A 22,360-nucleotide genomic window follows, 5' to 3' on the forward strand; every position below is an offset into this window, starting at 1 on the left:
ATTTTGATGACAAGGACATATAACACATTTTAAGTTCCACCCTCAGAACCTCCCTGATTTTATTTGTATTTATTTAACCTTTATTTAACCAGGAAAAACCCATTGAGACTCAGAGTGTCTTATCCAATGGAGACCTGGCCAAGAAGGCAGCAACAATCAATACATGACATCATTAAAACATACAACAAAACAATACAACAACATGATCCAGCCTAAAAAAAAAGCATTTACACTCCTCTGTCACAGAGTCTCTCATCAATATTTTAAATACATTCAGTGGAACCAACACATCTAGATGAAGCATGGATTGTAGACTATTCCATGTGTCTGTTGCACACAAAGAGAAGGCGGTCTTGCCTAATACTGTGAATGTCCTGGGGACTTTAAGTAGCAACCACCTAGCAGACCGGGTATGGTGACTGCTGCTGGTGAAGGAGACCAGACTACAGAGGTAAAGAGGGAGTTTACCCAAAAGGGCTTTGTAGATGAACACATACATATGTATCTTTATGCGCAAATAAAGTGAGGTCCAAGCTACCAATTTGGTGCAATGGTGGGTGAGTGACTTGGCATTTGTAATAAAACGCAAGGACGCATGATAAACAGAGTCCAGTCTCTGTAAGACGGAAGAGGTTGCGTGCATATACAACAAGTCACCATAATCAACTACAGAGAGAGAAGTGGCCTGAACAAGCTTCTTTTTTACGATGTCAGCATCTTTGGCTTTGAAACATGAGATGATCAAAAGTAGCACGTGGGGGGGGGGGGGGACTGGTCTGACACCCCTCATCTACAGTGTCTCTTGCTTTCTCCCTGTCGTTTGGTCTATCATGTCTTCCAGCCTTTCCCGCTACGGACTCCTACCACATCACATTTGAACTCGTACTCTTTCTCTCTTCTGTGTTCCTCGCTCCCAGTTGGGACGACAGCAGCTCGGTGAGCAGTGGGATCAGTGACACCGTCGACACAGATGACATCAACACCAGCTCCTCAGTCAGCTCCTATGTCAACACTCCGTCCGTCTCCTGCAAGGACCTAGAGGGCCAGGTGGGTTCTGCCCCAATCACACTGTAGGAGGTGGCATATTATTAGAATTACTAGAAGGGTGAATGCACATGTTATTTCTAGGGTGGCAGCATCTTTGGCTTTGAAACATGTTGATTTTTTTATTAAGTAAAAAAAAAAAAATGTTTTTATTAAACTTGTATTTCCCTTTAAGAGACTTAGAGTATATAGATCACATGATGTCTGCAGCCAGACATTACCATAGTTTATATTCTTATTAGTCTAATGTATGAGCGCTTAGGCTCTCCTATGTAATATACCAAGGACTTATAGGGTATCTAAGTTTATATACTTTGATTCTCTTGGCCTCAATCATTTGAATGGGTATCTTAAGCTGGAAGGAACTGCATACACTAGGCTTCACTTCAACTTTCTCACTGCAGTTATAAGCATAGTGAAAAATACACATCTGTGTCTGTTCTGCAGTATGTGCTGATGTGGTTACTTCAAAGTGTGTATTGAAATCGCAGCCAGGCACACCACCACCCAGGTTCACGGTTCATCTTATCCCGACAATCCCATCAGTAGGTATTTTTTCTTAAGTGCACATTTTCAACTTTTTAGACCATCAATCTGAGGTGCAGACTTTGTTTGCCATACAGTAAACCTGTCTCAATCTTGGTTCTAGAGACTTATGGTGCATTTCCTTCAGGTCATGGTTCTCCAACTGGTGGCCCGCGGCCGAATTTGGCCTGCGGTTGGTTTTATTTGGGCCCGCAGTTTTTTTGAGAAAACACAAGGAAACCAGCCCCAAGTTAGTTACATTTTTTAAATCTGGCCCTGAGAACAGCAACATTTTCAGTCAGACCTCCACTTCTGTAATTAAAGGTTTCCTCGGTGTGAACCCACAGGGAGGCCCTGGTGTGGAGCTGTCTGTCATTATACAGAAGGCAGTTTGCATGAGACCCAGACATCCCAACTATTTCTTATCTCCTGGCCTCCACAAAAACCTCCTTTAAAATGGTGTCTTTGTTATGGCCCATCAGGGTTGGTGACAGGCAAGATGTGGTGTGGTGGGAAACTCTCTTACCCAGCAGCCCCCCAGGTCCTGGGAGACACGCCGCTGAACACTAATTAAAACTACACTGAACAAAAATATAAACGCAACATGTAAAGTGTTGGTCCCATGTTTCATGAGCTGAAATAAGTTCAGATTTAAGTATAACTGTATGACTGAAGCCTTTAGTGAGAGGTCTAATGCTTTCATATTTATTCATTTCTGCCCTCCGAAATCATATTCATTATATAAAATAGGCCTGTTTAATTTTGTCTGGCTTGCCGTATCAAATAAAATTGAATTTTTTGCTCGTATAATTTAAAAAACTGTTCGCTAGTTGTAGGCAAGGCCATAAGCAAAAAGGTAAACTGGGATATGACTAAAGAGGGGATTTTTCCACAAATAGACAGGTATTTTCCTTTCCACTGCAGCAAGATCTTATCTATTTTTGCTAATGTTCTGTTATAAGGTATTGTAGTGAGATCGTTTCTTTCTTTCAGGATATGAATACCGAGTATGTTCACTTCACCGTCAGACCATTTCATTGGTAAACTACACGATAATGTAAAAGTTGTATTTTTTTGTGATCCAATACGTAACATAGTACATCTATCATAATTTGGTTGTAATCCAGAGAGGTTAGATCTTCTGAGGCTGTGGAGGGATCCAAATTGTGAACATGAATCATCAGCGTACAATGACACCTTTGTTTTTAAGCCATGGATTTCTAAGCCCTTGGATATTATTGTTGGATGTGATTTTAATAGCCATAATAAATAGATATGCTGATAGTGGACAACCTTGTTTTACTCCTCTTGACAGTTGAATACTTTCTGAGAAGTAGTCATTATTTACTATTTTACACATAGGGTTACTATACATAACTTTAACCCATTGTATAAGAGATGATTCTCCACAATTGAAATTTTCCAGGCATTTATATATAAATTCCAATCATACTTTATCAAAAGCCTTTTCAAAGTCAGCTATGAAAACAAGGCCTGGTTTCCCAGATTTCTCATAGTGTTCTATTGTTTCCAGTACTTGCCTTATATTATCTCCACATTTTTGTCCATATAAAAAACCTGTCTGATTAAGTTGAATAATATGCGACAATATCTTTTTAATTCTGTGCTCTATGCATTTTACTAGAATTTTTCCATCACAACGCTGAAGTGTATTGGGCCTACAAAATTTAAAATGGACTGGATCTTTATATTTACCACTTGGGTCCTGTGCACTATTGAGTTTTGGCCGCATGAGGAAACATTTTGTACTATTCAGCTCTAGATAAGAAATAACTGAGGTGTTTTTGGTGTAACATATTATACACCTACTACTACTGTACAGAACATGCTGAACATATTCTGTTCTGTTATGTAAAATCATGATGTGATTTTGTGAGGCAAGGATTCAGCTTGGATCTAACTTTACTAAACGAGTACCATTGTGAGAAGTGATAGTCTTTTTTATTTGTAATAGCAATACTAATAATACTAATATGTGATGAGTAGGTGTAGGCAGCAGAACTTGATACGGGTTAATTTAAGCAATTTGAGCCCCCTTTAAAATGTGGTGCTGGATGACGCACTTGAAACCGCCCTACTGTCCGAGTAATAAGCTCACAGAGAAAAACAAGTTGGTCAACTCCCTAACCGGGTTGGTCACATATCGTTTTGGGTCCCACTGCTTAAGAGGAGGACCGTGGAGTTTTATGAACATCAAGGCGGACACACAGTGAATTTGGATGCTAGATCCCGTTGGTGGAATGATACGGTTCATGCGGTGGATCAGTTAGCCTGCATGCGCAATAGAGGTAGTACTTTTCCTTAAGCTTAAAACTCGGACAGTAGGGCGAGCTCAAATGCGTCGTACATGAACCCCAAGTCCGTAACAAACTGTTTTGAGGACAGACGTGTTATCACCCCCTGCACCCCCTGGTCGTGTTTTCAGTCTGTGGCTGTTCTTGCATTTGGCCCACTCAAAGAGGTCAACTCTCCCACTGACAGCCTCTTTACACACATCTGCAGTTCTTCATCATTTGCGCCACCGCCAGAGAGAGAGTGAGAGAAGGTCAACGAATTGGCAAGGGGCACTAGAAAAGTCTGCAGTATGCATACCTCGGCCTAAACATCAGCGCCACAGGTAACTTCCACAAAGCTGTGAACGATTTGAGAGACAAGGCAAGAAGGGCATTCTATGCCATCGAAGAACATAAAATTCAACATATCAATTAGGATCTGGCTAAAAATACTTGAATGAATTATAGAACCCATTGCCCTTTATGGTTGTGAGATCTTCGGTCTGCTCACCAACCAATAATTCACTAAATGGGACAAACACCAAATTGAGACTCTGCAAAAATATCCTCCGTGTACAACCTAAAACACCAAATACTGCATGCAGAGCAGAATTAGGCCGATACCTGCTAATTATCAAAATCCAGAAAATATCCGTTAAATTCTACAACCAACTAAAAGGAAGTGATTCCCAAACCTTCCATAACAAAGCCATCACCTACAGAGAGATGAACCTGGAGAAGAGTCCCCTAAGCAAGCTGGTCCTGGGGCTCTGTTCACAAACACAAACAGACCCCATAGAGCCCCAAGACAGCAACACAATTAGACACAACCAAATCATGAGAAAACAAAAAGATAATTACTAGACACATTGGAAAGAATTAACAAAAAAACAGAGCAAACTAGAATTCTATTTGGCCCTAAACAGAGAGTACACAGTGGCAGAATACCTGACCACTGTGACTGACCCAAATTTAAGGAAAGCTTTGAATGTGTACAGACTCAGTGAGCATAGCCTTACTATTGAGAAAGGCCGCCGTAGGCAGACCTGGCTCTCAAGAGAAGACAGGCTATGTGCACACTGCCCACAAAATGAGGTGGAAACTGAGCTGCACTTCCTAACCTGCCAAATGTATGACCATATTAGAGACACATATTTCCCTCAGATTACACAGATCCACAAAGAATTCAAACCCAAACCCGATTTTGATAAACTCCCATACAGTATCTACTGGGTGAAATACCACGGTGGCCCATCACAGCAGCAAGATTTTGACCTGCCACAAGAAAAGGGTAACCAGTGAAGAACAAATTACATTACATAAATACAACCCATATTTATGTTTATTTATTTTCCCTTTTGTACTTTAACCATTTGCACATCATTACAACACTGTATATCTTCATAATATGACATTTGTAATGTCTTTATTCTTTTGGAACTTCTGTGAGGGTAATGTTTACTGTTCATTTTTATTGTTTATTTCACTTTTGTATATTATCTACTTCACTTGTTTTGGCAATGTTACCATATGTTTCCCATGCCAATAAAGGCCGTTGAATTGAATTGAATTGAGAGGTCGGGAAGAAAGCACCATTTAACTACCTATAGGCTGCTACAGCCTACATATTTATTTGGTTTGTCATTCTATCGTTTTCATTGATTTTTGTAGCAATTAAATAATTTATTTAAAATGTATCCAGAAATATTATTTTACTACGCCTCCGGCAGCACTACATCCCTGTTCAACTCGCTAGTGGCTGAAACTATCTCACTGGAGAAAGAATCCGGGTGAGCGAAACAGCGCCCCTCTGTCTCACTGTAGGTGAACCATGTATCTGATGCTGTCTGGACAAAAAGAGTATGACATGCCATACTCTTGTTCAGGCAGCATCAGATACATGGGCTACACGTACTGAGACAGAGGGGCTCTTTTTCTCGCACGGATGCTTTATATGAGATTGATGTGTCGTTCTGCCTGTCGGTCAAATCAATTATTGATATTTCAATGTTTTATTTAGGACAGTCAAGGAGGTACGGTAGGGCGTGCCAGACCCCCTAGGGCCCGCCCACAACACCTGCCCTGATTAGAAGTGCATGGTGCAAGTGATCAATGCTATTTGAGATCCTGCAGAGATTATTACAGCTATTGTGAATATCTACACAGACCTGCGATGACCTATGCTCGCTATCTTGAACATGCAGACTTTATATAATGATATAAGAAGAATTGTAGAGTTACAGTCACCTCAAAATAGGACGATGGATCTGTTACTCATTTTAAGGTTGAATAAATACTGTTACATTAGTTTGTAAGATAGCCTTAACTTTAGGTTATTTACTTTGAAAGTAATATTGAATTGTGTTTGATTGACAACACAAAAACATCCAAATTTAAAGGAGCTGTATCGACTGCTTGGGTAGTATTTTTTTATTTATTAAAGAATAGGACTAAATCAAATCAAACTTTAAATGCACTTTAATCAAAGTATGATTCGATTCAGTCCTATTCTTTAACTTATATTTTTGGTTGAGATGCAGACGTGAATCTAACATATCAATGATTCATTTGTAGACAAAATGTTATTAAGGCCAGACTAAGTCAGTAGCACAGATTGAACTATCCAAGCAGAAGATACATCTCCTTTAAATGTTGATATTTGGTTGCGTTGACAACAAAAAACAATTCAAAGTCACTAAATATCATGACATTTGAAATCAACCAGAGCTTGAAACCAAAGGACAATTGTATTGTCTATTTTTAGTTTAATTCTGGGTTGAATTGAAACAATTGCTGTTGATGACTTTGTAAATGTTATATAGGCCTAAATAGCACCATTGTTGATGACTTCGTAAATGTTATATGGGCCTAAATAGCACCATTGTTGATGACTTTGTAAATGTTATATGGGCCTAAATAGCACCATTGTTGATGACTTCGTAAATGTTATATGGGCCTAAATAGCACCATTGTTGATGACTTTGTAAATGTTATATGGGCCTAAATAGCACCATTGTTGATGACTTTGTAAATGTTATATAGGCCTAAATAGCACCATTGTTGATGACTTTGTAAATGTTATATAGGCCTAAATAGCACCATTGTTGATTACTTTGTAAATGTTATATAGGCCTAAATAGCACCATTGTTGATGACTTTGCAAATGTTATATAGGCCTAAATAGCACCATTGTTGATTACTTTGTAAATGTTATATAGGCCGAAATAGCACCATTGTTGATGACTTTGTAAATGTTATATAGGCCTAAATAGCACCATTGACTATATAGGAGTGATAAAGATTGGTCACATTTGATTTGCTCTGTTAAATCTACTGTTTGGAATGACTTCGATAGCAACAGTGAATCTATTTAGTTTTTAAGTGGTCGCGCAATCAACAATCATTCTCACGACAGCACATTGGCAATACTCAGTGACAAGTACTGTCTCATAGCATGGCTGGGATTGGTTAAAACCCTGGATGGGAGACCAAAGGGTAGTGGCTATAGGTCAACTCTCCAGTAGGAGGTACTGCCCAGCCTATAGTTTTTTTCTGATATTGGATATAACATTAAAGAATTTTCAAATCCAATGTATTTTACACCTAGATTCCACATCACAATAAGTTGACAAATGAAGTTGATTCAACCAGTTTGTGCCCAGTGGGTTATGTCTGTCCACATTGCCTATGTTGAAGTCTGTGTGGTAGAAGTCTGTAGCCGTTCCAAGCAGTTCATGTTTTTCCAAAGTTAACCACATAATGCTCCTATAGAGACCGTCTCTTTTCAATGGAACATCCCGAGAACAGCACTGAATGAGTTTTCTCGGGAATAAAGCAGTTGGCATGGTTGTGATATTTATTGTACACTGTAAAAAAATAATCCAGTTGTTTTTACGGTAACGTATTGGCAGCCAGTTACCTTTAAGTGACTGTAAAAAAAACTCAAAGGTACAGTATGTTACCATAAATTCCAAAGAAACTTTGGTTTAGCAGTACATTACTGTAAACGTTAGACACTAATATACTGTTAAACCAAAGGTTCTTTGGAATATACGGTAACATAGTGTACATTTTTTTACAGTAAAGTACAGGTAACTGGCTGCCAGTAAGTTAACATAAAAACAAAATATATTTTTTTACAGTGAAGAAGACTACAGCAAGGTTGTTTCCAGTCATAGAAAAAGCACTGGTAGACGAGAGCAGAGACTGCTGCTTTGGCACCCGTTTAGTTTTCATGTTTTCTACCATTAAGATTTTCTCTGCATCCTCCTGTGCCAACGAGTGACTTAAACATCAACAGATGATTGAAGTCCGGCCCCAAAACCAGCTCTTCAAGCTAACAATCAATCATTGCTTTGTGTTGCATTTTTCTGCTGTTCTGTAAAATATAGTTTGGATATATTATTGCAGGTATAGGCCTAGAGATTAGTGTTTCAGATTCATGCTGATAAAGAACAAGGCCATTAAAATTCTTTCCCTGGCAATCCATTTTTATTAGTATTTTCAGTAGCTATTTAAACAATACCCTGTTATAACTGGGGCTTAAGTAAGCTTGGTGAGTGCCGGAAAAACACACAATACTGCTACAACACATTGTTTATTTGTAGGCCCAACGTAATGGTCCTGTCCTGCTTTTTGCACCCCCAGTATCTCTACTTGCACATCTAGCACTCCAGTGTTAATGCTAAATTGTTATTATTTCGCCTCTATGGACTATATATTGCCTTGCCTCCCTAATCTTACTACATTTGCACACACCGTACATATATTTTTCTATTGCGCTATTAACTGTACGTTTGTTTTTCCATGTGTAACTCTGTGTGGTTGTTTGTGTCGCACTGCTTTCCTTTATCTTGGCCAGGTCGCAGTTGTAAATGAGAACTTGTTCTCAACTGGCCTACCTGGTTAAATAAAAGGTGAAAAAAAAAACATTAAAAAAAAAGAATAACTTAGTCTCAGCAAGATTGAAGTGACAAGTGAATTTTGCAACCCTCAAACACAGGAGATAGATGACTGAAAAAAGACAGATCCTCAGGTGGACCTGGGCTTACGCTACTAAGAAAAGCACCCTGGTCTTAACAGTGTTTCTTCAACGAGGGCTGTGTGCTGATGAGAATGTTAAAGCATTCACAGTAATAGGGGCATGTGGAGTTGTTTGACTGGAATGATAGCATAAGGGTGAGCTTATGAGGGGAGATGCTATAGTAGATCGTTGCTTTTCTTTCTGCTTGCTCTCCTTGTGAGATGATTCACCTGTTATTGTACTGATATGGTATGTATAGTATCTACACCACTTGAATAAACAGAAGTAACAGATGTTTTATGTTTGGTTTCCCCCTCAGCTCCAGACGGACGCGGAGAAGCACTCAGCCGTCGAGCAGAACTCTGTGTGGTCCGGCAGCGACGAGGTCAAGAGGTCGGACGGGGGCTCGGACAGCGGGTTCAAAATGGAATCGGGCTCCAAGTGGTGCCGCCGCCCCTCAGACATGTCGGACGAGTCGGGCAGGAGCTCCTCGGACCGCAAAACGCCTTCCATGGCCCACACGGGCTCCTGGAGGCGAGGCCTGAGTGCCCAGGTGGGCGTGACCTCGCCCAGGACCAAGGCACCTGTCACGCCAGTCTGCGGCACGCTGAAGACCCATGGGACAGGCACGTTACATACAGAGTAGAGCTATGTTGTCTCTGTCTGCAGTCCCAACAGCCACACTGTCTGTGTATTGTGCTCTGTCAGTCGGAACTGCATGGGTTCCTGGAGCATGTGAAAAGACAGCCAACAGTCAACCACAGAGAGGTTTTATCTGGTGAGATCAGGGCTCAGGTTGCCAGGTGATGAAACCACTCTCCGGAGAACTGTTCTGAAGACGTGATCTCGTACCTTTTTATTATTGAAGTGGTAGATAGAGAGGCCTTTGAGTTGAAACGTGTTGGAACTCAGCAGGATGTCTGATGCTACTGTATAACTGCACTGCTGAGTGAATGTGCTTGGTCCATGGTTGACAGACTGTGTCATGTCTCCACCCACAGGTAAAACGGACGACACCAAGGTGTCTGAGAAGGGCCAGCATCATCTCTCGCCCCGGGCCAACAGCAGTATGCAGCGCTCCCCATCAGACACGGGCCGCAGCAGTGGAGACGAAGCCAAGAAGACCCCCTCCACCTCCAGCTCCAGCCGCACCCCCACCACCAACACGTTTGGCTTCAAGAAGCACGCAGGAGGAGGTATGACCATGGTGACGGCCAGCGGAGTCACCATCACCGGTGGCTCCGCCACCCTGGGGAAGATCCCCAAATCAGTGCAGCTCCACGGGGGTCGGGGTCTTGGTCGCCAGGCCAGTGTGGATGATGGCTACCTGCCTGTGAGCTCCCACTCCACCCTGCAGTACCGCAGCCTCCCCCGGCCCAGCAGAGCCTCTGGCGGGGTTCGCAGCGCCAACCGCTCCTCCAGCACCAGCATCGAGTCCAACCTCAGCTCCAGGTCCAACACGCACCACGGCCCCAAAAGCCGCAGCCAAGTCCCCAAGCCTAGCGCCGGTGGCATCCCTCTGCCTGGCTCTGGATCTAACCAGACAGACAAGGAGAAGGGGGTGTCCTCTGAAGCCAATCCCATGGCCCAGGGCTCAGCAACTCTACCCCCTCAGGGAGCCAGGCAGCCAGGGGGAAAGTACCCAGACATCTCCTCCCCTACTCTGCGCAGGTGAGCCCATCACCTCCATACTACAGTCTACTTAAAGTCCACCTACCCCCATATATCAGGGTCTGTCTTACACTGACTGTCGATGAGTCTGATAGTTCCTTCCCTCCAGCCCTGACAGCACTACCACACCATCCTGCTTGTGTTTCAAGGGGCGATGTATTCAGGCACAGTGCAAACAGATTTGAGTTGGGATAATCATCATATCGGCATTGAAGAACATTTAGAGAGCCCTTATCAGGGGACTTTTTTTTACCATAAACCAAAAGGCTTGTTTTATCACTAGGCAGCTAGAGGGCCTCTCTTCCCTTGTGGCCTGTGAAATAATGGCCTATCACTGCTCATTAAAAGCAGGGTGACAGGGCCCAGACTGAGAGGCCAGTGTTTTCTCTAGCTCGAACCCAGGACTGGGCTGCCTGGTGTTGCTTTAACTGATGCTGCTGGTGCTTGGACTTATCTGACTAATCGCCTGATGAGGTAATGAGAAAAGAGAGCAGCTGTTTTCCCTCAGTGGTCTGAGAGTCTCCCTTCTCATTTAAACCTTGTTGATTTAATGTTGTCAAAACAAATGTGGCACACGCTTTACATCCTGCTTTAATTCATATAAATGACCTGTTGATTAAAAGCCACGGTAGAAGATGTATGATAGCTGTTCACACGGACGCCCAAAACGGACCGGTGAATCAGAGAGAGAGATTAATTTTTCTTGTGATCATATGGTTATACCATGAAGTAGGTATTGTGTTCCCGTGGCAACGTTATGATATGTATTTGTTTCGCTTCTCTTTGCGTTAACCAGCATTTTCATGACAAATTCCTTCAACAATTCTCTACTTAAAACCCATGTACCGCATATAATTCCCCTGTCCCTCCTCTCCCCTCTCCCGTGCCATCCAGACTGTTCGGAGGCAAGCAGGCTAAGCAGCAGGCCCCAGTCACCACCGCAGAGAACATGAAGAACTCCACCGTCATCTCCAACCCCCACGCCAACTCTGGCCAGCAGGGTGGCGCTCTGGACTCCCCCTCGGCCAGTAGCGGGGGCAGTAGCCCTCTGTATGGGGGTGGAGGTCGTCTGGGTGTTGAGGCCCATTCCCTCTCCCCCCTGGCTTCCAGCCCCGGCTCGGCCCTGTCCACCCCTTCCCACAGCCTGGCCTGGAGTAGCACCCTGAGCAGGGACACCCTGAGCCCCGGCTACCCCTCCCTCAGCAGCCTTGCCACCAGCAGCGAGTCCATCGACGTGTCCCTGGGCAGCGGTGGCCACGGACACCACGGCCATGGTCACGACACACTGCCAGCCTGCGTCAGGAACAACGGCATCAAAACGGGAATCTCAGAAAGGTAGGAGCGGGGGGGGGGGTGGGTTCCAGGAACGGCCAGGTGTGGCTATGTGTTTGTATATCTACTACAAACTCCCCTCCCTTTTTCTCCCTTTGTATCTCGACCTTTAAACTGTTGTGTGCATGAGGGTTAACAGAAGTGTTTGACTGGCCATATTGATGATAAAGGAGATGATAGGAGACTGACTCCTAGCAGGTGTTGGTGGGATGAAAGCATGGATTCTATCATGACTGATGATCTCTCTGTTTTCCCCCTTCTCTTGGTGCTGCTCCTCTCTCTGTTTTGTCTACCCCTACCCCCTAACCCCCTTCTCCCTACCCCCTAGTCTTAGCCCCCTCTCCTCTCCCTCAGCTAGTCCCAAATTCAGCAGAAACACTTTACCCCGGAAACAGGACAGGTAAATGTGTCTATATGGAGCTAGGCTTGCTTGATAGTGAAACAGCTGCCTGTGTGTGGTGTACTGTGTTGTGAAGTGAAGTGAGCGTTGGATGTTTTCACTGCCTGCATCTCTTTCACCGCATGCACAGCGCCATCTTCTGGCTGAACTAGGAAGGGCAGAACTCCCCAAATTCTGCTCTGTGAATCACCATTTCCATGAGATTTTTACTCAGGAAAAAAAATAGACACATTGAGAAAAAACAGGCACTTAAACATTGTTTTCATGAAGGTACATTGACGTGCAACTTCCACCTGTGATTTGTGATTGTACTAGATGCACATTATCAGACAGCCTTGACGTTATCCACGTGGCTCCCTGTCCATCAACAACCTAGGTCATTATATCTGTGCAGCTAGTGACTTGCAACATTCACACATAGATGTGGATGTGAGGTGGCTTTTCAGCATCTCCCATCTCTCTCAAGGTACGGCCACCTGCCCCAGCTGCGTAGTCATGACGACCCCCGGGACTGGCTGCGTTCCCACTCTGCAGGAGGTCTTCAGGAGTCTGCCGGCAGCTCCCCCTTCTCCCCCGCTTCCAGCCTCACCTCACCCTCCGGAGCCCGCTTCAACTTCTCCCAGCTTGGTAGGTGTAGCCTCAACCCTCTCTACTCATCGCTATGATAATCATTGCAGGAGCAGTGATAGTCATCTCTGCACCCAGAACTAAATATTTTGTGCATGCTGGCTTAATGTTTCGTCTCTTTCAAGAGACTACAGTGATATTAGTGGTGACGTAAGGAAAAGTAGTAGTGATTATATCTATTTTATACAACGGGTTGGTCTAATCCTGAATGCTGATTGGTTAAACCGCATTCCAGTTGCCACCAGCTAAATCTATGTTAAAATGCCTATTTACTCTGTTCCATCTGACTGTGCAATCCACTGTCTCTTCAGCCCAGCCAAGCAATTTATAAACATGATCTCCTCTATAAAAATCATCCAGACATTATCTCACATTTCTTTTTGACTAACATTTTGTTTTCAAAAGCTGAGATTTGAATAAACCTTGTCTGTCTCTGCAATGTTTGCAACATTGTTTCAATATTCAAATTCGATCTCCAGCTGTCCCATAGTAATGAACGTGTCAGGAGACGGAATGAGACAGACAGACAGGCTGCGTTTCTCAGCCAAGTCATGAGTCGGCTGGCTTCATTTGTATGGATATATACAAAGAAATGTCAATGAAAAAAGGTACAACTAAATGAAGCGCAGCTAGTTTGCAGTCTTTCCGGCTTCAGTTTGAAGTGATTGTGTTAACTGTGTTGTTGGCTAGTTCCTCTGAACAACAACAGTGTCCTGATGAGTGAGCACATTTTCTATGCCAAGCGAAGATCGCACCTCATTAGCTCATTGTTATCGATGTATCCAAGTAAATGTCACTAGAAAACAGCTTAAACAAATGCGGCTACTTTGCTGTTACTCTGGCTGCACTTTTTTGAACTGTAAGTTAGCATTAGTTGGCTAGCTAGCAAGCAAGGGATAAGAACATTGCCACCCAGTATGGCAATGGAACATTTAGAATGAACGAATAGATACAGAACAAAAAGACTGAATGACTGGGTCGCCGAGTCTCTAGCAACCAAACCGATAGAACGAATGACCAGCCGGCTTGGGTAGCAACCCTAGATTTGTGTCGGCATGAAATAGTATGAATAAATTCATTAAAATAAAGTTTTTAAGGAAAATATGCCAATCATTATTTGAATATGTTGGTAACCCGTTGTACAAACGTGATAATACCCTCGAAGCTGGTGTTTGGAGGACATATTGGCACGGTTTGCACGGCTCTGGCATTATCACTTAAATGTTGTGTTTCACTCTTACTTTCCACTTGGAGTGAAGAGTAACAGACAGCAAGCAAAGATGTCTGATCAATGCCCTCTGCCCATGTCTGTTTTTAAGATAACCTTTGACCTGTGTTACGTAACGGATGTGTCCCAGCAGGCAGCCCTACCACAGCTGCACAGATCAACCTGGCCAACCTCCGAAGCGGCCTGGCCAATCAGGAAGGGCCGTATGACCCGTACAGTGAACGCCTGAGGAACTCGTCCATGTCTCTGGAGGAGAAGAGTCGCACCATGAGCAGCTCTGGGTCCTTCAGGGATGGACTAGAGGAGGGTAAGACAGACTGACACACTCTTCTACCTACAGTATCTGCTCTCACACATGGCCTCAGAGAAATACCGGTCAAGTCATTTTTTGTTTATTCAAGTTTTTTTAGAGGGTTGTTTTTGACACTCCACATGCATGACGGAACTATCATTTTACTTCTGAATGGATTATAACTCCCTTAGAAAATCAAGCTTTTGCTTTAACTAAGATCATTTTTTGAAAGCTTTCATTCTTTACAGGACGCTAGTGAAAGATTCATATTTTTCTTACAAAATGAATATTTATTGAATCGACATGCTTGTTCAACCAACCACTTAAATCACCAGTGAAATCATTCATTACATTTAGTGTGCCAGTGTCTTTTGGAACCTGTGTTGACTTTCCACACATCTACAGTTGAATTGGGAAATAGAAAGAAGCACTTTGTTCGATTTGCGAAATGTACATAGACTGAGGTTTGATGATTGACTGCACTTCTTTGGCTCTGAATGGCTTGTTGCTCTTGTGGTTTGTGCTTGTCCTGAGGCTCTCACTTTAGCTGATCCCTCTATGATGCCAGGTTCTGGCTGGTGTTGTGGCATGCAGGCCAGGGTGAGGAGGAGGAGGAGAAAGGCTGATAAGTATCTCCTCTCCTCCCCCCATCGCAGACAGGCATCTGACTCAACACCAGCCTCCTGACAGGAGATCACAGATTATAGAGTAAACATGGGGAAATCCCTGCTCCAGTAACAGTATACATATCAGTGTTGTAGGTCTCGTGTCCAGTCTCGAGACCACATTTTGAGCGTCTCGGTCTTGTCTCGGAGTCTGATGCATTTGTACTCTGTCTTGACTCGTTCTAGGACAGTGAGGACTCGTAATTTCTTCCCGAGACCACTAAAGAAAAATCCTGATTGGATATTCTTTTCACTTAATTGTTAACCCATTCCAACAAAAACTGAAAAGATTGAATCAGAACATCATTGAAAAGAAAAATGTAATTAGAATTATTATTATTAGAATTATTATATAAATCCTTAGCCCTTCTGTGAAGGTGTAGAAGGCCCTCATTGTTCGATTGGGTTCAAGTCCGCGCTCTGGCTGGGCCACTCAAGGACATTCAGAGACTTGTCATGAATCCACTCCTGCGTTGTCTTGGCTGTATGCTTAGGGTCATTGTCCTGTTGGAAGGTGAACCTTCACCCCAGTCTGAGGTCCTGTGCACTCTGGAGCAGGTTTTCATCAAGGATCTCTTCGTTCATCTTTACCTCGATCCTGACTAGTCTCCCAGTCCCTGCCGCTGAAAAACACCCCCACAGCATGATGCTATCAGAACCATGCTTCACCGTAGGGATGGTGCCAGGTTTCCTCCAGATGTGACGCTTGGCATTCAGGCCAAGGAGTTGAATCTTGGTTTCATCAGACCAGAGAATCTAGTTTCTCATGGTTTGAGAGTCTTTAGGTGCCTTTTGGTAAACTCCAAGTGGGCTGTCATGTACCTTTTACTGAGGAGTGGCTTCCGTCTGGCCGCTTTACCATAAAGGCCTGATAGGTGGAGTGCTGCAGAGATGGTTGTCCTTCTGGAAGGTTCGCCCATCTCCACAGAGGAACTCTGGAGCTCTGTCAGAGTGACCATCATGTTCATGTTTTGCTGGGTGGCCTGCTCTAGGAAGAAAGAGTCTGGGTGGTTCCAAACTTATTCCCTTTAAGAATGATGGAGGCCACTGTGTTATTGGGTACCTTCAATGCTGCAGGAATGTTTTGGTACCCTTCCCCAGATCTGTGCCTCGACACAATCCTGTCTCGGAGCTCTTTGAACAATTCCTTCGACCTCATGGTTTGTTTTTTTTTGCTCTGACTTGCACTGTCAACTGTGGGACCTTACAGTGCCTTGCGAAAGTATTCGGCCCCCTTGAACTTTGCGACCTTTTGCCACATTTCAGGCTTCAAACATAAAGATATAAAACTGTATTTTTTTGTGAAGAATCAACAACAAGTGGGGCACAATCATGAAGTGGAACGACATTTATTGGATATTTCAAACTTTTTTAACAAATCAAAAACTGAAAAATTGGGCGTGCAAAATTATTCAGCCCCCTTAAGTTAATACTTTGTAGCGCCACCTTTTGCTGCGATTACAGCTGTAAGTCGCTTGGGGTATGTCTCTATCAGTTTTGCACATCGAGAGACTGACATTTTTTCCCATCCCTCCTTGCAAACAGCTCGAGCTCAGTGAGGTTGGATGGAGAGCATTTGTGAACAGCAGTTTTCAGTTCTTTCCACAGATTCTCGATTGGATTCAGGTCTGGACTTTGACTTGGCCATTCTAACACCTGGATATGTTTATTTTTTAACCATTCCATTGTAGATTTTGCTTTATGTTTTGGATCATTGTCTTGTTGGAAGACAAATCTCCGTCCCAGTCTCTTTTGCAGACTCCATCAGGTTTTCTTCCAGAATGGTCCTGTATTTGGCTCCATCCATCTTCCCATCAATTTTAACCATCTTCCCTGTCCCTTCTGAAGAAAAGCAGGCCCAAACCATGATGCTAACACCACCATGTTTGACAGTGGGGATGGTGTGTTCAAGGTGATGAGCTGTGTTGCTTTTACACCAAACATAACATTTTGCATTGTTGCCAAAAAGTTCAATTTTGGTTTCATCTGACCAGAGCACCTTCTTCCACATGTTTGGTGTGTCTCCCAGGTGGCTTGTGGCAAACTTTAAACGACACTTTTTATGGATATCTTTAAGATATGGCTTTCTTCTTGCCACTCTTCCATAAAGGCCAGATTTGTGCAATATACGACTGATTGTTGTCCTATGGACAGAGTCTCCCACCTCAGCTGTAGATCTCTGCAGTTCATCCAGAGTGATCATGGGCCTCTTGGCTGCATCTCTGATCAGTCTTCTCCTTGTATGAGCTGAAAGTTTAGAGGGACGGCCAGGTCTTGGTAGATTTGCAGTGGTCTGATACTCCTTCCATTTCAATATTAGCGCTTGCACAGTGCTCCTTGGGATGTTTAAAGCTTGGGAAATATTTTTGTATCCAAATCCGGCTTTAAACTTCTTCACAACAGTATCTCGGACCTGCCTGGTGTGTTCCTTGTTCTTCATGATGCTCTCTGCGCTTTTAACGGACCTCTGAGACTATCACAGTGCAGGTGCATTTATACGGAGACTTGATTACACACAGGTGGATTGTATTTATCATCATTAGTCATTTAGGTCAACATTGGATCATTCAGAGATCCTCACTGAACTTCTGGAGAGAGTTTGCTGCACTGAAAGTAAAGGGGCTGAATAATTTTGCACGCCCAATTTTTAAGTTTTTGATTTGTTAAAAAAGTTTGAAATATCCAATAAATGTTCATGATTGTGTCCCACTTGTTGTTGATTCTTCACAAAAAAATACAGTTTTATATCTTTATGTTTGAAGCCTGAAATGTGGCAAAAGGTCGCAAAGTTCAAGGGGGCCGAATACTTTCGCAAGGCACTGTATATAGATAGGTGTGTGCCTTTCCAAATCATGTTCAATCAATTGAATTTACCACAGGGGGACTCCAATCAAGTTGTAGAAAAACCTCAAGTGTAACGTGTATGCTGGGAGTCAGGAAGCAAGTATAGTGAATGCGCGGGAGCCGGCCGAGGAGCCGGGCGGGAGCCGGACGAGGCGTGGGAGTCGACGAAACCAATAAAAAATATATATATAATCCCTGCTGCTGCTTCCCCTTGGGGAGGCATTATTCTATAACGTGTACGCTGGGAGTCGGGAAGCAAGTACAATGAGTGCACATTTTATAATAAAAATAACATAGTACCAAACAAGAAACACGAAAAGTGTACAGACAGAAACAGAGTCAATATTGCCTCAGAAAAGAACCAAGGGGAGTGACAGATATAGGGGAGGTAATCAGGAAGGTAATGGAGTCCAGGGGAGTGTCATGAGGTGCAGGTAACAATGGTGGCAGGTGTGCGTAATGATTAGACAAATAGCAACGTAGAGCGCCGAGGAGCGGGAGTAAGCATCAAGGATGATCAATGGAAACAGGATGCACCTGAGTAATTTCGAGTTTCATAGCAAAGGGTCTTTATATTTATGTAAATAACGTATTTCTGTTCTTTATTTGTAATAAATTAGCAAAAATGTATGATGGGTTATTGTGTGTAGATTGCTGAGGATTTCTTTGTAATTTAATCCATTTTAGAATAAGGCTGTAAGGTAGCAAAATGTGGAAAAAGTCAGGGGTCTGAATACTTTCCCGAAGGCACTGTATAGGCCTACTGCAATGATATACAGTTTATTAGGTACACCACACCGTTCACGAAAATGGTTCGCTCCAACAGACAGTGAGTCACGCGGCCACTGCTTGCTGTATAAAGCAGGCAGACAGGCATCGAAGCATTCAGTTACTGTTTGATTGAACGTTAGAAGAGCCAAAATGCGTGACCTAAGTGACTTTCAGCCTTGTAAGATCTTCGGTGCCGGGCTCGCCAGTTCCAGTATCTCAGAAACGGATTGCCTCCTGTGCTTTTCACGGACGACAGTGTCTAGGGTTTACCGAGAATGGGGCGACAAACAAAAAACATCCGGTCAGCGGTAGTCCTGTGGGTGAAAGCAGCTCATTGAGGAGAGGTCAAAGGAGAATGGCAAGAATCGTGCAAGCTAACAGGTGTGCAGGTAAAATAACAGGTAAATAACAGCGCAGTACAACAGTGGTGTGCAGAACTGAATCTTGGAACGCAAAACTTGTCTGTCCTTGTCATGGAGGAGCTAATACAGCAGACGACCACACTGGGTTCCACTCCTATCGGCTAAAACAAGAAGAAGCGGCTACTGTGGGCAAGCGGTCACCAACACTGGACAGTTGAGAATGGAAAAACATTGCCTGGTCCGACGAATCCCGGTTCCTGTTGCGTCCGCAAAGTCAGGATTTGGCATAAGCAGCATGAGTCCATGTCCCCATCCTGCCTGGTACAGGCTGGTGGTGGTGGTGTAATAGTGTGGGTAATGTTTTCCTGGCACACAATAGGTCCCTTGATACCAATTGAGCAATGTTTCCACGCCCCAAAGAATTCAAGCTGTTCTGTAGGCAAAGAGGGATGCGACCCGGTACTATATGGGTGTACCTAATAAACTGGCAACTAAGTGTATACCTGGGCTAAATGGGTTCATGGGTTTCCTTGAGCTTGTAGTCCTATAAGACCTGCCCTTGGTTTTGACACCAGTGCCTGGAAATCCAGACTGTTATGGAATGATTTTACCCCACTATACATTCACACGCTTCAGTGGACTCTGGGACATTAGAGAACACACTCAGGGCTCTAAATAATTGTACAAAGGCTTGGCAAGCAGCTAAGCATTTAGTTAAAGGCCCAGTGCAGGCAAAAACGTGATTTATCTGTGTTTCATGAGCTGAAATAAAAGATCCCAGAAATTGAGCATTTATGTATGTGAAAAGCCCTTTTATGGAGAAAAACGAATTCTGATTGGCTGGGCCTGGCTCCCCGGTGGGTGGGCCTGGCTCCCCGGTGGCTGGGCCTGGCTCCCCGGTGGCTGGGCCTGGTTCCCCGGTGGCTGGGCCTGGCTCCCCGGTGGGTGGGCCTATGCCTTCACAGGCCTACCCATGGCTGCACCCCTGCCGAGTCATTTGAAATCCATAGATTAGGGCCTAATGAATTCATTTCAATTGACTGATTTCCTTATGAACTGTAACTCAGTCAAATCTTTGAAATTGTTGCATGTTGAATTTATATTTGTGTTCAGTATAGTTAATAGACCAATAAGAAAGAGTTCCAAACCTCTCGTCCAATAACAGCTAGTTTTCCGTTTTTCTGCACCTACTCAGACCACCCCCAGACAGTTCGAGCAAAATTCTTGCTTGCGAAATTGCTCTTTTGTTTCTTTTTGACTATTTTAATTGAAAACAATCACAGTAAGGTGCTTCATCGTTACCCAGAAATGATTTGAGATAATAATGGCTGCATTGGACCTTTAAGTTTGGCACTTCCCCCTGCTGTCATTTTAGTCCTGCGGTGATGTTGTGGTTCCATTTTCATTATGATTAATGGAGAGAGAGACAGCTCATTTAGCGAGGCTGTGTTAGTGTAGTAACAGCACTCACTGAAGCGTAATGATGATGTATAGGCTGATGACTGCTGCTAAAGTGTGAATGTGTCATACTGTATGTCTCACCGGGGCGATTTTAAGTCTGGACATGTGGTTATGTGAGTGTAGTCAGACAGTTAGATATCGGGGCTGATGTGTGGATGTCAAACCATATCAGCACAATTAAAGGGTAGGCTACAACGTGAACGAGTCACAGTAACATAACAGTGCCACGCACGCACTCAGTCACACACACACACCTAGAGCAGCACCTCTGTTGTAAATGTTCACCCAGGGGAGCTGTTTATGCACGTTCCTGTCTCCAAAGTCGTCCGAGGGGAGATGAATCACAGCTTGCATGAAGCCATTATCCATGATTGACGTCACCAGAGGAATGAGTCGACTGTTGTTTTTTTGTTTCTCTCCAGTCCACGGCTCCTCTCTGTCTCTAGTGTCCAGCACTTCCTCTGCCCACTCCATGGTGAGCGACACTTTGATTCATGTTTGATGCACTGTCCAAACACACAGTACCAATGTTAATATACTTAGGGCTGGTTTCCCAGACAAAGATTAAGCCTAGTCCCGGGCTAAAAAATAAAAAGTTATTTTAATTGATGTTCTTCATTGAGCATGCTTTTTAGTTCAGGACTAGGGTTCATCTGTGTCTGGGAAACCAGCCCTCAGTGAGCTTTATGGGTGAAAGGGAAGAGGGGCCATCTCAATGTGTCTGACTTGACTGCCGAGTTGCATTGCTAATCAACTGCTTGTGTGAATCCTTATAGCCTAAAGCGGAAACTGAATATGTTCAGATTGTCTGCCTTGCTGTCTTATCCCATGCATACTGTGACCCGCATAAACCTCTCTTTTCTTCTCCTCTCCTCTTTTTCATAGCCGGAGGAGAAATCTCAGTCGGAGGTGAGAACAACTTTACCTTCCACCATTGATTACCTTTGGGACTGTAACATCATAACTGTTAATGAGCCAGAAAGTTATTTGGGTACGACATACTCTATATCCTAATATGATGTTTCCTGTCGATAAGCATTACCTTGTTTGTCTGTTCTCAGATTCGTAAGCTGCGGAGAGAATTGGACGCTTCCCAGGAGAAGGTGTCTGGTTTGACCACTCAGCTGAGTGCTAATGTAAGTTTAATGGCAAATAGTTACTATGCTAAGCACTGTGGCATCATGGTTCCGCTGGTACTAACTGTCAGGGTTGGGGTCAATTGCATTTAAATTTTGGTCAATTCATAAAGTAAACCAAATTCCAATTCCACATTTTCCTCAGTGAAAAGCACGGAAGTGAATTGGAATTGGTATTTCAGTGTACGTTGTGAATTGACTGGAATTTAAATGGAATTGACCCCAACCCTGCTAACTGTATATAATGCCTTGGTTGTGGTCATTGGAATGGATTCGTCCTAGTGTTGCGTGTTACCAGAATTTAAAATGCCTAGAAGTCAAAGAGTTCCAGCATTGCGCGTGGTGTTTTTGTTTACCTTTGCATGGCTTCCTACTGCACATTGAACATGACACTGGGTAATGGTCTGAGAGGGGAAGCAGGCGTTCAGCCCCATTATCTGCTCTCTGAATGTAAACAAACATGACAGCCCTGCAGCAGAAACAGCGTCAGTAACAGCCTAATGAAATGGTACATCCTCGGGCCCGCATCCACACTGGTTATGTGATCTCACAAACAGAGATTTCACAACACAGCAGGCTAGAGCAGCTGTGGGGGGCTTGGGTGGAGTATGAAGGCTGTAGTTCCTTGTAAGAGAACTCGGGTTAGGCTGCTAGAGTATGGCCTGAGCCCCTGGCCTTACCAGCC

At 43.6% G+C, this 22,360-nt stretch overlaps 1 protein-coding gene across 8 annotated transcripts in view; it reads left to right on the forward strand.

Moving 5' to 3' along the window:
• LOC110524008 (neuron navigator 2) overlaps nucleotides 1–22,360 on the forward strand; it is a 104,429-nt gene that overhangs the window by 58,448 nt on the left and 23,621 nt on the right. For 5 of the 8 annotated variants that reach the window (XM_036978702.1, XM_036978728.1, XM_036978712.1 and 2 more), the window contains 10 exons: nucleotides 918–1,047; nucleotides 9,206–9,512; nucleotides 9,888–10,557; nucleotides 11,452–11,892; nucleotides 12,218–12,289; nucleotides 12,756–12,916; nucleotides 14,275–14,451; nucleotides 20,962–21,014; nucleotides 21,425–21,448; nucleotides 21,601–21,675. In XM_036978702.1, coding sequence (XP_036834597.1) covers nucleotides 918–1,047; nucleotides 9,206–9,512; nucleotides 9,888–10,557; nucleotides 11,452–11,892; nucleotides 12,218–12,289; nucleotides 12,756–12,916; nucleotides 14,275–14,451; nucleotides 20,962–21,014; nucleotides 21,425–21,448; nucleotides 21,601–21,675 — 2,110 coding nt within the window. The remainder of the gene's footprint in view (nucleotides 1–917; nucleotides 1,048–9,205; nucleotides 9,513–9,887; nucleotides 10,558–11,451; nucleotides 11,893–12,217; nucleotides 12,290–12,755; nucleotides 12,917–14,274; nucleotides 14,452–20,961; nucleotides 21,015–21,424; nucleotides 21,449–21,600; nucleotides 21,676–22,360) is intronic. The other 3 variants (XM_036978757.1, XM_036978723.1, XM_036978734.1) reach the window with 3 other exon arrangements.

The sequence above is a fragment of the Oncorhynchus mykiss genome, chromosome 1 (assembly GCF_013265735.2).
Source record: "Oncorhynchus mykiss isolate Arlee chromosome 1, USDA_OmykA_1.1, whole genome shotgun sequence".
Lineage (NCBI taxonomy): Eukaryota > Metazoa > Chordata > Actinopteri > Salmoniformes > Salmonidae > Oncorhynchus > Oncorhynchus mykiss.